Genomic DNA, 16909 nt, shown 5'->3' on the forward strand with positions numbered 1-16909 from the left:
AAGTTGAAAAACAGATGGGTCTAGAGGAGCTGTAAATATTAACAGCAGAATCATTGCCAGCTCTTCCTATCTGAAAAAAATGTGAGGAATGATTATAATCTGACTGTTAAACTTGATGTTGAGTCCAGAAGGCTGTAAGGTACCGAACTGAAAGATGTGGTACTGTTCCTTCAGCTTCTCTTGGACTTCAATAGAGGCTGAGATCAGATTATCAATGAGGTGGATAATGTAATTGGCAAGTAACCAGAAACTTGGGATCAAATTGAACCGATGTATTCAGCAAAGCTGAATTACTCAAACTGTTTTTCCCCCTATTTTTTCATGGGAAGGGGACATTGTTGACAAGACCAGCATTTGCTGCCAACCCGTAATTGCCCTTGAATGAAGTGGCTTGTTTGGCCATTTCAGAGGGCATTGAAGAGTCAACCACATTGCTGAGAGTCTGGGGTCACATGTATGCCAGACCAGGTAAGGATGGCAGTGTAGAGAAGACTATATATTTCCATCAGTGACTGATGGAAATGAGGCTATGACAGGTGAGGACCTTGAGATGATCATTATCACTAAGGAGGTAGTGATGGGCAAGCTAATGGGGCTAAAGGTAGACAGGTCTCCTGGCCCTGATGGAATGCATCCCCGAGTGCTAAATGAGATGGCTAGGGAAATTGCAAATGCACTAATGATAATTTATCAAAATTCACTAGACTCTGGGTTGGTCCCCGAAGATTGGAAATTAGCAAACGTGACACCATTGTTTAAAAAAGGAGGTAGGCAGAAAGCGGGTAATTATAGGCCCGTGAGCTTAACTTCGGTAGTAGGGAAGATGCTGGAATCTATCATCAAGAAAGAAATAGCGAGGCATCTAGATGGAAATTGTCCCATTGGGCAGACGCAGCATGGGTTCATAAAGGGCAGGCCGTGCCTAACTAATTTAGTGGAATTTTTTGAGGACATTACCAGTGCGGTAGATAACGGGGAGCCAATGGATGTGGTATATCTGGATTTCCAGAAAGCCTTTGACAAGGTGCCACACAAAAGGTTGCTGCATAAGATAAATATGCATGGCATTAAGGATAAAGTAGTAGCATGGATAGAGGATTGGTTAATTAATAGAAAGCAAGAGTGGGGATTAATGGGTGTTTCTCTGGTTGGCAATCAGTAGCTAGTGGTGTCCCTCAGGGATCAGTGTTGGGCCCACAATTGTTCACAATTTACATAGATGATTTGGAGTGGAGGACCAAGTGCAATGTGTACAAGTTTGCAGACGACACTAAGATGAGAGATAAAGCAAAAAGTGCAGAGGATACTGGAAGTCTGCAGAGGTATTTGGATAGGTTAAGTGAATGGGCTAATGTCTGGCAGATGGAATACAATGTTGACAAATGTGAGATTATCCATTTTGGTGGGAATCACAGCAAAAGGGATTATTATTTAAATGATAAAATATTAAAACATGCTGCTGTGCAGAGAGACCTGGGTCTGCTAGTGCATGAGTCGCAAAAAGTTGGTTTACAGGTGCAACAGGTGATTAAGAAGGCAAATGGAGTTGTGTCCTTCATTGCTAGAGGGATGGAGTTTAAGACTAGGGAGGTTATGCTGCAATTGTATAAGGTGTTAGTGAAGTCACACCTGGAGTATTGTGTTCAGTTTTGGTCTCCTTACCCGAGAAAGGACATACTGGCACTGGAGGGTGTGCAGAGGAGATTCACTAGGTTAATCCCAGAGCTGAAGGGGTTGGATTATGAGGAGAGGTTGAGTAGACTGGGACTGTATTTGTTGGAATTTAGAAGGATGCGGGGGGAGGATCTCATAGAAACATAAAATTATGAAGGGAATAGATAGGATAGATGTGGGCAGGTTGTTTCCACTGGTGGGTGAAAGCAGAACTAGGGGGCATAGCCTCAAAATAAGGGGAAGTAGATTTAGGACTGAGCTTAGGAGAAACTTCTTGTGAATCTATGGAATTCCTTGCCCAGTGAGGCAGTTGCAGCTCCTTCAGTAAATGTTTTTAAGATAAAGATAGATAGTTTTTTGAAGAATAAAAGGATTAAGGGTTATGGTGTTCGGGCCGGAAAGTGGAGCTGAGTCCACAAAAGATCAGCCATGATCTCATTGAATGGTGGAGCAGGCTCGAGGGGCCATGTGGCCTACTCTTGCTCCTAGTTCTTATGTTCTTAAATAAAATAGAGATCACAAAAGAAGGGGATGCAAGTGTAGCGGAGACTGCAGCATGAGCAGCAAATGCAGAATACAAATTGAAAACAGCACAACTAACTCTTTTGGATCTTCAATCTGAGGCCTCCCTGGCCTGCCCGCGCAACTGGCTGTAAAAGGTCCCACTGTAACATAGGAGGAGTAAAAGGGCAGGTATTGTAGCTCTGCATTTGCATGGAAAGATGCTTGGGGATGGGAAGGAATGAAAAGGATTCGCGAAGGGAACAGCCCCTACGGAATACTGAAAGGAGAGGGGAAGATGTGTGTTGTAGTGGGAGTCACACTGGAGCTGGCTGAAATGGCGATGCATGACCCATTCAGTACATAACTGCTCCCGTTTTATTGAGGCTGGTGCTGGTAACGATTCTCTTCACCACACTATTCCTTTACAACCCCTCTCACCCGACCACTCCGCCTACCCCTTTACAACTGACCCACCTGACTCCCCACCTGCCCCCAACCTCCAAAGACTAGACCTGCCCTAACCTCACCACCTGACTCTTCCCCCACTCCACCCAACCTGACCTCACCCTCCCGACAAGTTGCCCTACCTCACCAGCTGACTGACTCCCCTGCTCAATCCCCCTGACCTGACCTCACCATGATGCCCCTGACCCCGACAACCTTGACCCAACTGATCTCACCACCCTACCCAGCTGCCACCTTTAAAAATAATTTTTTATTTAAATTCTCCTGATTTTTCACATTTTCTCCCAAATTTACACCCACCACCAACAAACAATAATCAGTAACAAATATGTCAATCCCCATATCAATAACAACTATCCCATCCCCCCACCAAACCCAAAACATCAGCCCTCATGTTCACAGAAACAAATGTCAAAAAGGAATCAGGAATCACCCATAGCCACCATTAATACACACAGCCCCCCCTCCCCCCAACCCTCCCACCCACCCCCCCAACTAATGTTCGATGTTATCCAGTTCTTGAAAGTGCATGATGAATACTGCCCATGAATTGTAGAACCCCTCCATCCTTCCCCTCAGTTCAAACTTAACCTTCTCAAGAGTCAAGAATTCCAACAGGTTCCCCCGCCATGACAGGGCACTGGGTGGAGAGGTTGCTCTCCAACCTATCAGATCCGCCTTTGGGCGATCAACGAGGCGAAGGCTACAACATCTGCCTCTGCACCAGTTTCCAACCCTGACTGGTCCGACACCCCGAATGTGGCCTCCCGGGGGCCCGGGTCCAGTTACACGTGCACCACTTTAGAAATTACCCTAAAAACCTCCTTCCAGTAATCCTCTAGCTTTGGACAGGACCAAAACATATGAACGCAATTAGCAGGCGGGCGGGCGGGCGGGCGGCCCCCCCCCCCCCACCCCGCAACGCTCACACAAATCTTCTACTCCTTCAAAGAATCGGCTCATCCTCGCCCTCGTGAGGTGTGCTCTGTATACCATCTTCAGCTGTATCAGCCCCAACCTCACGCACGAGGTGGAGGCATTCACTCTCTGGAGCACCTCACACCAGAACCCCTCCTCCATATCCTCTCCCAACTTTTCCTCCCACTTTGCTTTGATCCCTTCCAGTGGTGCCTTCTCCTCTTCCAAAATATCTCCGTAAACCACTGACATTAGTCCCCCCTTCTCCAGTCCCCCTGTCGGCAGCACCTCCTCCAGCAATGTGGAGGCCGGCTCAACGGGAAGCTCTGTATCTCCTTTCTGGCAAAACCTCGAACCTGCATGTATCTAAACATTTCCCCCCGCTCCAGCCCATACTTCACTTCCAGCTCCTTCAGCCCTGCAAACCGACCCCTAAGAAACAAATCTTTTAGTGTCTTAATCCCCTTCTCCTCCCATTTCCAAAAATTTCCATTCCACCTCCCTGGCTCAAATATGTGGTTCCCCATAATCAGCATTTACCTTGACCCTGCCCCCAACCAGAAGTGTTGCCGAAACGGCCTCCAAATTCTCAATGAAGCTATTATTACCGGACTCACTGAGTACTTCCCCGGGTCTATCGGGAGCAGCGCTGTTGCTAGTGCTTTCAGTCCCGACCCCCTGCACAAACTCTCCTCCATTCTGACCCATTGGGAGTCAACCCCTCTGACCCAGCTCCACACCTTCTCCACATTCGCCGCCCAGTAATAATACATCAGGTTCGGAAGACCCAAACCCCCTGCCTGCCTTCCCCTCTGTAGCAGCACCTTTCTGACTCTGGCCACTGTTATGGGTCAGGGTTTAGAGATCCCCAAAGTGTATCATGGAGTTCACCTGACCCACAACTTATAATAGATTGCGTTATGGGGTTCACACGGCCCACTCTACAGATGTGGTACAGCAGAAAATGGACAATTATTTCTTTAAAACAAAACAATATTTATTCTATGAACTTAAGTTGACCTTTTTTAAAACAAACCGTGAACATCTAAGCAACCATTAATTCAAACATAACCCCAAAGACTACAACACTAGGTAACCCTGTAAGCTGTCCTTTGAACATCCAAAAGACTTAACAAACCTGCAAACATCAGCACATTAGGTTTACATTCAATACGGAGACCTTTTACAATTCTGGGTTCACCAAGTGATCCATAGATAGTCTTTGGATGGCAGAGATCAACCGTGACACACCCAAGCTTTTTCTCAAACTGAAACTAAAAAGCAGAAGTAGAGCTCAGCTCCACCGTCACGCTGACATCACTCCAGTAACATGAGCAGCTCCATTTCTTAAAGGTACATTTCTTAAACACCCATTTCTTAAAGGTATTCTCACATGACACCACCTTCTCTCCCCATATGAACGAAGTAATCCTTCCCTCAACCTCTCTGAAAAAAGCCTTTGGCAGGAAAATCGGAAGGCATTGAAAAATATACAGAAATCGGGACAGCGCGTTTATTTTAACTGCCTGTACCCGACCGGCCAGTGACAGAGGGAGACCATCCCACCTTGCCAGATCAGCTTTCACTCTCCCCACCAAACTAGAAATGTTGTACCTGCGGAGCACCCTCCACCCCCGGGCAACCTGCACCCCCAGGTACCTAAAGTGAATCCCTGCCCTACGGAATGGCAGCCCCCCCCCCCACCCCTGCCCCCACCCCCGGCCGAGACACCACAAAATATTCACTCGTCTAGATTCAGTTACCCAGCTGCCACCTTACTCCCCCTCAGCCATTCTCCATAGATTTTCAAAGACACTTTGGGAAATCTACACTCTACTCACGAGAGTACAGCAGCTAGAGGCACGATGGCACAGTGGTTAGCAGTACTGCCTCAAGACGCCAGGGACCTGGGTCCGGCTCTGACCTTGGGTGACAGTCTGTGTGGAGTTTGAACATTCTCCCCATCTCTGTGTGGGTGTATTCCGGATGGTCTGGTACCCTCCCACAGTTCAAAGATGTGCAGATTAGATGGATGGCCATGTTAAATTGCCCCTTCGTGTCCAAAAGATATGCAAGTTCGGCAGGGTTATGGGGTTACTGGGATAGGGCAGGGGAGTGGGCCTAGGTATGGTTTGCTTTCAGATGGTCGGTGCAGACTCAATGGGCTGAATGGCCCCCTTCTGCACTGTGGGATTCTATGATAGTGCCGTAACTGAGAAATCCCTTTACTGAAACCAGGGCGTTCCAACCTTGATTGAAAGATTTGGCCTATTAAATCTATTTCTCTCTTCACGTATGCTGTCTGGCCTGCTGCGTATTTTCAGAATTTTCTGGTTCTTTGTCAAGGTTTATACTGGCATGAGATCTATATTCAGAAATGGACTCAAGCTCACAAGTCATTTGGCTGAATTGATTACAGATATGGGTGGAATTTTCCTGTGGGAGGTGGCCTGCCATTGGCCAGCAGTGGGATCTTCTGGCCCTGCCTTTGCCAATGGGGTTTCCTGTTTAATGCATTCCTCAGTGCTATGAAACCCATGGCGTTGGGGGCGGAGGTCATTGGCAGGACCGTAGATTCCACTGGCATCAATGTCCAGAAGGTAGAATGAGGCAGAGGTAGCAGATGGAAAAGAAAGGAATAAATGAGAATCATCAATCATTTTAGAAAAAGGCTGAAAGTAATTCTTTTCACTTCCTAAAAAACACCATCTTCCAATGTTTAGATGCTAATTTCCAAGCTGTTTTTAATAATAGGTACTGCAGAGTATTAACAATTCTCCCCCCTGCCCACTATCATTAATATAATATAAATACATAATAATAATCTTGTGTGTCACAAGTAGGCTTACATTAACACTGCAATGAAGTTGCTGTGAAAAGCCCCTAGTCGCCACACTCCGGCGCCTGTTTGAGTACACGGAGGGAGAATTCAGAACGTCCAATTCACCTAACAGGCACGTTTTTCGGGACTTGTGGGAGGAAACCGGAGCACCCGGAGGAAACCCACACAGACATGGGGAGAACGTGCAGACTCCGCACAGACACTGACTCAAGCTGGGAATCGAACCTGGGACCCTGGCGCTGTGAAGCAACAGTGCTAACCACTGTGCTACCATGCCGCCCAATTATAATATATATAATAATCTTTGTTGTCACAGGTAGGCTTACATTAACACTGCAATGAAGTTACTGTGAAATAATTAGAAGCACCATACTGCGACTGCTGTGCACACAAAACTTATGCTGAGAATGACTCCGGAAAATTTGCAGTAATCTCTTCAATGGTTCAGCAGCAATGGCAAGGATCAGACCCTGATTATCTCCACAATCTGTCACCATCAAGAATGTGAGTGAAACACAGAATCTGTAACTGGGGTCATGTTTTCAACCCACTCAACCTTGCTTTACTGACGTTCTGGATCTTTCATAACAGCAGGATACTGTGACTCAGCAAATTGGCTGCCTAATTTAATATTACACTGTTGAAAATTTTCTGTACAATTATTAAACTTGCGCATTCTCTACCTTGTTGGTTGATGGTGTGAACAACTGCTCATTCAATGATTCCCCTTCCCCAGGACAATTAGGGATGGGCAATGAATGTTGGCCTAGCCAGCGACACCCACGTACCGCAAAAGAATAAATAATGGTTAATTCCTAAAAATATTCTGTTGCTGCTGAATAAATGCATTTGTTAAGTCACCAGACAGGTGTGAACACATAAATCACAACAGTGGCGTTAATTATAGATGATCTTTGAAGCAGGATGATATGGTAATTGACATGGCAAGATCCTTATCTTGTAAAATGTTAAATCTTACTTGCTCAAGTTTCAGCAATATATTGTGACACCTATTTATAAAACTTATGATCAGATTTCCATTCTCCCTGAAACTTAGTTTCATACAATATTTCAGGTTCAGTTTGATGCAAAATAGAAAAACATTAATGAACATTCCATTTTCAGAAAATGTCGCTGTCAGGTTTGTAATCTAAAGGTAATTGCTATTCAGCCTACTCATTTTGTCAATCTGTCCTCACAGCCGTATGCTGGTGCCATAATCTGGGCTCCAACATAGACTGGGTGGAGCTATCTTGTTCATACTTGTTCGCTCTGCAGATGTACTTTTTAGATGCAGCAGTATAACATGCATTATTTTTATACCGAGAAATCAAAGTATCAAGGTCCATAAATTCAGACGATGACCAATACTGAAATGGGAAGTCAGAAGCAGCGATTGGTGATTCGAAGGTTGGATTTTTAAACAAAAACAAAACATTACAAATGTTGTAAATCTGAAATTGTAACAGAAAATACTGGAAAAAGACAGCAGGCCCAGCCAGCATCCGAGGAGATAGAAACAAAGTTAACATTTCAAGTTGATGAATTTTAAGAGTATTTCTAGCATTTTATGCTTTTATATTGGATTTTAAAAGTTGGAGGTAAAGGAAGGACCAAGAGAAATAACAAATCACAGTTTTGAAGTCTTGGGAAAGGATATGTTCGAGCAATAGACTGGACCATACAGCTTAATTTTAAACATATGCAATTATATACATGAAGCAGCAACAACCTAGTTGTATGACATCTTCAACTCAATGACATTTTCCAAGTGCTTCTCAGGAGCACTATAACGCAAAATATTTCACGGAGACACACAAGGAGATATTAGGTCAGATGATCAAAAAGCTTGGTCAAAGCGGTAAGTTTTAAGAAGTGTCTCAAAGGAAGTAGAAAGGCATTGTGGTGTGGGGAAGGAATTCCAGATCTTGGGGTCTGGGCAACTAAAGGCATGGATATCAATGCTAGAGCAATTATGATTGGGAAGAGTGCAGATATCTTGGAGGATTATGGGGCTGGAGATTACAAATATGTGGAGGGGTGAGGCCATGGAAGAATTTGAAAACAAGGATGGGACTTTCAAAGTCAGGACATTGCATGATTAAAAAATAAATAAATTTAGAGTATCCAATTCTTCTTTTTCCAATCAAGGGCCAATTTAGCGTGGTCAATTCACTTACCTTGCACATCATTTTGGGTTGTGGGGGTGATACCCACGCAGACACGGGGAGAATGTGCAAACACCACCCAGCAGTTACCCAGGGCCGGGATCAAACCCATATCTAACACTTCCCAGTTCTGATGGAAGATCATCAAACTGAAACATTAACTGCTTCTCCCTCCACAGGTATTGCCAAAAATACAGAGTAATTTCTCTTTTCGTTAATCAGAGTACTATTGCTGAAATGACAAAAGGAAAAGAAAGATTAAAGGTGAGAAATGGATCACCAGACAGGTAACTTTAATCATATTCTATTCATTGTGTGGGTAAGATAATAGAGTCTTTGCAGAACAATCAATAATGCTTGGAACAAAGACACTATAAAGTCGCAGAGATAGGGGTGTTACATTTGACAGGATAATAAAGCCACGAGTTTTAATAATGCGAGGATTACATGGGTGGAGACATCAAAAGTCAGAAGTAGTAACTGTTGGTTAGAACTCTAAATATTGCAATATGTTTTCAACAAAAAAGGCTAGGCAAGTTTAAAAAATATATATTTACGGGATGTGGGTGCCGCTAGTTAGGCCATCATTTATTGCCCATCCCTAGTTGCCCTTCAGGTGGTGGTGGTGAGTTGCCTCATTGAACCGCTGCAGTCTCGGAGGTGTAGGTACACCCACAGTGCTGTTAGGGAGGTCAGGCGGTGAGTTACTCGCAGTATAATTCCGCAGCAGAGTATTCTGTACTATTTGCAGCTCCTCAGATTGCAGTTTGTATTGGTTTGCAGCAAAACCTGGATAACATTTAGGTTTAGCCTGAAAAGTGACAAAAACCATTCACCAAACACAAGACCAAGAATTGACCATTCCCAACGAGAGAATATCTAACCACCTGCCCTTGACATTGAACTATTGCTGAAACTCCCACCATCAATGTCATGGGGATTACCATTGACTAGAAACCTTACTGGACCAGCTATTTAAATACTGTGGCTGCAAGAGTACAGGCTGGGAAATCTGCAGTGAGTAACTCATCTCCTGACTCTACAAAACCTGCCCATCATCAACAAGGCACGAGTCAGAAGTGGGATGGAATACTCTTATCTTCCAGGATGAGTGCAGCTCCAATACCTAAGAGACTTGACACCATCGAGGACAAAGTAGCCTGCTTGATTGGCACCTTATCCAATATCCTAAAAAATTAATTCCCACCACCATTTGTGCACAGTGGCAGCAATATGTACCATCTACAATATGCTCTGCAGAAACTGCCAAGGCTCCTTCAACAGCACCTTCCAAATCTGTCACTGCTACCACCTGGAAGCTAAAGAGCAGCAGGCACATGGAAACATAACACTGATAAATTCTCCTTCAAGTCAAACACCATTCTGACTTGGAACTATTGCTTGGTCAAAATCCTGGAATTCCATCGCTAACAGCACTGTGGGTGTACCTACACCAATGGACTGTAGTAGTTCAAGAAGGTGACTCACCACCAACTTCGAAAAGGCAATTAAGAATGGACACATCATTAAATGGAAAAAAATTCAAACTCAATGTCAATAGTGAAATGAGATTGGATATTAATTTTCCATTGGTCTTGGTAATGAAAAGGAACAAGTCAGAGGATTCTGCCAAAGAGAAAAATAACCAAACTTTGAAAAGATTTTTCATCAATTCCCCAAGCTTTTTGTGCCTTAGCTAATCAATGAGTAATGTCTTGCGCAATACAATTTATTGGAATAACGTATCAAATAAAGTAATCTTGGAATCATGTCCAACTCCCACGTAAATGTCTCCTCAATGACAAGAAAGCTGTGGCCTTTTCAAATATTTCAGTGTGCTACAGCATCAGGTAGGCTAATAAAGGGGATAGGAGTGGTTACGAATGGCGATAAATAAAATAAAACTTTTACAGCTCTTAAAATTCCACCATAATCCCATCTGTCTTGTGAACTTATAAAAATTAATCATAAATATTTCAGGATGTATTTAACAATACCTTTGGGCTTTAGTAACATGTACTGGGATATATAATGAAATAAATTGAAACTGTGTAAGAAAGATTACCATACTGACAGTGTAGAACAGAGCTAATAACAAGGTGTCATCATTGAGATTTGTTGGCTCAAAAATAGCAATAAGTGAGGTTTTGAGCAGATCACTGGGTTACTTTTATTGGCTGGCAAATGGTGAGCGAGAAACCAAGAACCCAAAGACGTGAGGTGGGTTGGCAGCTGCAGTTTGAGTTAAAGGAATGTGAAAAACAAATTAAATTAACTTTCCTCAATTGCATATAAACACCATAGAACTAACATATTGGAGAAAGAACCCAATGCTAGTCTTGCTAATACTTCCTTAAAAGTTGAAAGAAAATATATATTTATTAAAGTTTCTCAACACAAATTTTCTCCCTTACAAACAATAACCCCCCCCACTCGTAACAGAAATAAACCGAGAAATCGCGCAGAGCAAGATATATACATGGCAAAATGATATATTTACACAGCTTTGTACACTGGCCCTCACCCGTACGTGCCAGTTTCCCCAACCCTTCATGTTATCTCTTGCTCATCCACCCTCCCAGGCAGTCCCCCCTTTCCCCCTCCCAGGACATCCCCTCCACCCCCCCCCCCCCCCCCACCCCACCCCACCCCCCCCTCCCAAGGTTGCTGCTGCTGCTGACCGACCTTCCTCTAACGCTCTGCGAGATAGTCTAGGAACGGTTGCCACCGCCTGTAGAACCCCTGCGCAGACCCTCTCAAGGCGAACTTAATCCTCTCCCACTTTATGAACCAAGCCATATCATTTATCCAGGCCTCCAGGCTGGGGGGGGGGGGGGCTTCGCCTCCTTCCACATTAGCAAGATCCTTCGCCGGGCTACTAGGGACGCAAAGGCCAGAATGCCGGCCTCTTTCGCCTCCTGCAATCCCGGTTCGTTCACTACTCCAAATATTGCTAGCCCCCAGCTTGGCTTGACCCGGACTTTCACCACCTGAGATATTGCTCCCGCCACTCCTCTCCAGAACCCCTCCAGTGCCGGGCATGACCAAAACATATGGACATGGTTCGCCGGGCTCCCTGAGCACCTTCCACATCTGTCCTCTACCCCAAAGAACCTACTCAACCTCGGCCCCCGTCAAGTGCGCTCTGTGGACCACCTTAAATTGTATCAGGCTGAGCCTGGCACACGAGGAGGAGGAATTAACCCTACCTAGGGCATCAGCCCACAGACCTTCCTCGATCTCCTCTCCCAGCTCCTCCTCCCATTTATCCTTCAACTCTTCTACCAGCACTTCCCCCTCTTCTTTCAACTCCTGGTGTATTTCCGACACCTTGCACTCCCCGACCCATACACCCGAGATCACCCTATCTTGAACTTCTTGTGCTGGAATTCCCTCACCTGTTGCCTCACAAAAGCCCTCACCTGCATATATCTAAAGGCATTTCCCGGGGGACTTCCTTGAAAGTTGACATTATTTAAAAGCATTGTGGCTACAAAGTACATGTCGAAATAGCTCAGCAGTATGAGACGGTAACAGAAACCATAGCCAACACCTTGTAGTACAATACCCAGGAGACATTTTCTGCACACTTATTGAACAATTGTATGCTATATTCCAGCTGCGAATATATGGAAAAGAACTTCACAGCACGTACCTTGTATGTGCTTATGCTCCATTTTTTCACCTGCTCAAGTTTTTCAAGAGCAATATTCTTAGATATATCATCTGTAATGACAACTGGACCACTCTGAATGCTCTTCAGGCCGCCTGCTTTTAAAATGAAGGGACATATACAGTGAGTATTTAAATACACTTCACACAAAAAGCTCAAGAATGAACACTTACAAATAAACTAGGATTAAACAAGACTGTAAGGAATCAAGGTGACAGAGCAAAAACAGAGCCAAGAAACATGTGCATAGAACAACTTCTCCAATCCACCTTCATTACGTAACCATTTCAATCAACTTCAGCTTCCTATTGGGAATGTATAGCTCAGTAATGGTGTTGTTCTGGTAGTGAACAAAGTGCAATACTGGAACTGTGGCTGAACAATTAAAGCCATGCTTTAACCTCAAGATGAATAAAGATGGGAACCCTGCCCAAAACCCGATCATTAACAGGGTCATTTTAAAATTCCACATATTTTTAATCTATTGAGAGTAGGGATGAAGAAATAAATGAATACTTAATAAGGCCATCATGATTCATTATTTGGGAGTATCCTTTTAAGGTTTGCTCCAGAAAAAAATCCAAATTCATCAAGCTCACCATGATGGATAAACAGACTGGTGTCATGGTTATTTTTAACCATAATGGCAATGTGTGTTCTTAGGATGCTATAAAGAGCATCGCTGCTGTACTTCTTTTCATCAGACTTAAGGTCAGGAATATTCAAAAATGTCACACTCTTGTATAATGGGAAAGTCACCATTTGTTAATTTGATTTAATCCAATGACTCGTTATACTAGGTGATAACGGTGCTGAGCCACACAGACCAGGATCGTACCAGCTTCAATCCTCATTCTGTACTAAATTAATTTTCAGCCAGGTTTATCAGTGGCAAATTCAAGTTGGCACCTAATCTCAAAGCTGGAGATATTAAGATGAAAGGCTGAGTCCTTTTCTGGAAACATAACCCAGCGAAACCTGCTGGAAGTGTTTATATGTGGGCATCTTTTGAGGGCAGGGTCAGGTTTGTCTTGTGACTGCACTATAGTCACATAGCCTCCTGGTTCTGTTAAAGCTTATGGAGAATGGCGGTCATGTTGGCGAGGCATCAGGGACATGCTAACACCAAGGAACACAAGTCAAATGGAAGTTGTTGGCTCGGAGGAGTACTGGGTGTGAGGAGGAGCATGGGAACCAACTAGAGATGGAACAGATACAGCAGCAAAACTACTATCTTTTTATATTCTAGTCTGGTTACTTTCTCTACAGAAATAAAATAAGGTAATGACAATAGAAATATGGACAAAAGCCAGTAAATTATATAAAGGCACACTTAGTTATATCTGTACCTCAGCATGACAATATGTTTCAGTTGCAGCTCACCACATGATTTTAGTACAAACTAGATGCTGCTGACTAAACAGCAGAAAGAGAATGATGCAAAGGCATAAATATTCGTTCAAGCAGCTTTGTGCTGATTGAAACATAAAAGGGTATGAGAAAGGTAAAAAAGCAAACTATAGAATCTTTGTTCTACCTATTTTTAAAGTAACAAAATTAGGATTCATTTGACTATGAATAAGCATATTTGCTTTTCTGTTTATACAAAGAGACTCCAGCAGACAATATGGTTCTGCAAATGCAAATACTGCAGCAAACGTTATATTGATATACGTCATAAGACCATAAGACATAGGAGCAGAATTAGGCCATTCGGCCCATCGAGTCTGCTTTGCCAATCAATCACGGCTAATATTTCTCTCATCCCCATTCTCTTGCCTTCTCCCCATAACCCCTGATACCTTTATTAATCAAGAACTTATCTATGTCTGTCTTAAAGACACTCAGTGATTTGGCCTCCACAGCCTTCTGCGGTAAAGAGTCCCACAGATTCACCACCCTCTGGCTGAAGAAATTCTTCTTCTCTGTTTTAAAGGATCGTCCCTTTAGTCTGAGGTTGTGCCCTCTAGTTCTAGTTTTTCCTACTAGTGGAAACATCCTCTCCTTGTCCATTCTATCCAGGCCTTGCAGTATCCTGTAAGTTTCAGTTATGCTTCGTAAAAGTTTAAATATATCTAATAACATTTCCCCCCACCGATGCCAGCCCCTGGATCGCCCGGCCCCGTCCCCGGAGCTCCCAACCCCCGATGACGTGACCCGGCCCAACTCGACCCGGAGAGGCCCGCCCAGCGACCCGACCCGGAGAGGCCCACCCAGCGACCCGACCCGGAGAGGCCCACCCAGCAACCCGACATACCTGGAGAAGAAAAGAAAGAAAAATCCACGTGGAGGCCCGACCGGGCCTATTTCAAGACCTGACCCCAGGAGCACCCAGGGAGGGAACAGACCACGGGACTCAGCCCAACCAGTCTCAGGAAGCCCCTACCCACGACCCAGGACCCCCGAAATGGCAGAGACTCCAGGTGAGGACCCGAATGTGCTGCAAGGTATTCCCGCGCCCGCAGAACGGCGGGACCCGTCTGGATCGCAAACATGCTACCCTAGTAAGCCCTCTACCTCAAACAGCGCTCGGGACCCTGCCAGACCCGACCCAGGAAACGTAACCAGCGCCCTGGACCCTGCCAGGCACAACCACCTACCTTCCACAAGGTCAGACTTCTCCCATCGGATCCCAGGATCATCCAGCCGCAGCCGCCGACCGAGGAAGTGAGGAAAATGCGGTGTCTGCAGGTAAGACTGAAGCAACGTGGTTTCAAGACCCCTCTCCCCAGCATGCTCCTGGCAAACGTCCAAGCGATCGAAAACAAGCTGGATGAACTTAACGCCAGACTTACCTCTCAGAGGGAAGTAAGAATCTGCTGTGTGCTCTGTTTCAGAGACATGGCTCACCCCCGCCTCACCGGACTGTGTCATACAACCTGAAAGCTTCTCAATTCACCGGGCGGACCGCACCGCGTCATCAGGCAAAGCAAAGGGTGGAGGGATGTGCCTCCTCATCAACTCCTGGTGCATGGATGTGGCAACCCTGGCGACCTACTGTTCCCCGGACCTGGAATACCTGACCGTGAAGTGCCGCCCATACTATCTTCCACATGAGTTCACTTCAGCCATTATCACACCGGTCTACATCCCACCCCAGGCAGAAGTGAGGAAGGCGCTGGATGAACTGTACACAGTTATAAACAACTACGAAACAGAACACCCGGAGGTCTTGTTCATCATGGCCGGAGACTTCAACAAGGCCAACCTCAAGAGTGTACTGCCAAAATTCCACCAGCACATCGCCTGTCCCACCAAGGGCGACATCACTCTTGACCAATGCTACTCAAAAATCAAGGGCGCCTACCATTCCATCCCCCTACCGCACTTTGGGAAATCAGACCGTAAGACGGCGCTCCTTCTCCCGGCATACAAGCAGAAACTAAAGCGGGAGAATTCAGCTAAGAAGGCCGTGCAGTGCTGGTCCGAGGAAACAGAAGAGCCCTTACGTGACTGCTTAGAGACAGTGGACTGGTCCATATTTAAGAACTCAGCGACCAACTTAAATGAGTATGTAACCACCGTCACAGACTTCATCAGCAAATGTGTGGACGACTGCATGCCAAAGAAAGCAGTACGTACGTTCCCCAACCAGAAACCACGGCTCAATCGCGAGATTGACTCCCTACTGAAGGACAGATCCGAGACATTCAAGTCAGACGACCCTGACCTATACAAGAAATCCAGGTACGATCTCCGCAAAGCCATCCGAGATGCCAAGAGAGAATATCAAACCAAGCTAGAGTCACAGACAGACTCTCGACGGTTGTGGCAAGGATTAAACAACATAACGGCTACAAAGCGAAGCTGAGCAGTATCTCCGGCAGCAGCGCACCCCTCCCCGATGAACTCAATGCATTCTATGCTCGGTTCAAGCAGGTTACCAACAATCCGCTGTCGAGTGCCCCAGTAGCTCATAACTCACCCAAACCCACCATCACAGCTTCCGAAGTCAGATCGGCCTTACTGAAAGTGAACCCTCGGAAGGCGACGGGATCCCTGGTTGTGCACGCGGAGCCTGCGCGGACCAGCTGGCAGAGGTATTCACGGACATCTTTAACCTGTCCCTACTCCACTCCGAGGTCCCCACCTGCTTCAAGAAGACCACCATCATACCGGTGCCAAAGAAGAACCAGGCAACGTCCCTCAATGACTACCGTCCGGTGGCCCTGACTTCAGTCGTAATGAAGTGCTTCGAGAGGTTGATCATGAAGCGCATCACCTCCATACTCCCAGAACGCCTTGATCCACTGCAATTCGCATACCGCTGCAACCGGTCCACATCAGACACCATTTCCCTGGCCCTACACTCATCCCTAGAGCATCTCGACAACAAGGACTCCTACATCAGACTCCGATTTATTGACTACACCTCCGCCTTCAACACCATAATCCCAGCCAAGTTCATATCAAAGCTCCAAAACATAGGACTTGGCTCCCCACTCTGCAACTGGATCCTCGATTTTCTGACCAACAGACCACAATCAGTAAGAATGAACAACAACACCTCCTCCACAATAGTCCTCAATACCGGGGCCCCGTAAGGCTGCGTACTTAACCCCCTACTCGACTCCCTGTACACACACGACTGCGTGGCAAAATTTGGTTCCAACTCCATCCACAAGTTTGCTGATGATACGCCCATAGTGGGCCGGATCTCGAATA

General features: G+C 45.5%; 1 protein-coding gene and 1 long non-coding RNA gene across 11 annotated transcripts in view; one reads left to right on the plus strand and one right to left on the minus strand.

Moving 5' to 3' along the window:
* Positions 1 to 16909, plus strand: part of LOC140408608 (uncharacterized) — a 205094-nt gene that overhangs the window by 84087 nt on the left and 104098 nt on the right. The window contains exon 2 of the long non-coding RNA XR_011940151.1: positions 8751 to 8835. This is a non-coding gene — a long non-coding RNA (uncharacterized lncRNA). The remainder of the gene's footprint in view (positions 1 to 8750; positions 8836 to 16909) is intronic.
* The window catches only part of arfip1 (ADP-ribosylation factor interacting protein 1 (arfaptin 1)), a 278354-nt gene that overhangs the window by 30993 nt on the left and 230452 nt on the right, over positions 1 to 16909 (minus strand). For 7 of the 10 annotated variants that reach the window (XM_072496046.1, XM_072496042.1, XM_072496047.1 and 4 more), the window contains one exon: positions 12227 to 12342. In XM_072496046.1, the coding sequence (XP_072352147.1) occupies positions 12227 to 12342 (116 nt within the window). The remainder of the gene's footprint in view (positions 1 to 12226; positions 12343 to 16909) is intronic. The other 3 variants (XM_072496038.1, XM_072496045.1, XM_072496041.1) reach the window with 1 other exon arrangement.

This window comes from Scyliorhinus torazame, chromosome 3 (assembly GCF_047496885.1).
Source record: "Scyliorhinus torazame isolate Kashiwa2021f chromosome 3, sScyTor2.1, whole genome shotgun sequence".
NCBI lineage: Eukaryota > Metazoa > Chordata > Chondrichthyes > Carcharhiniformes > Scyliorhinidae > Scyliorhinus > Scyliorhinus torazame.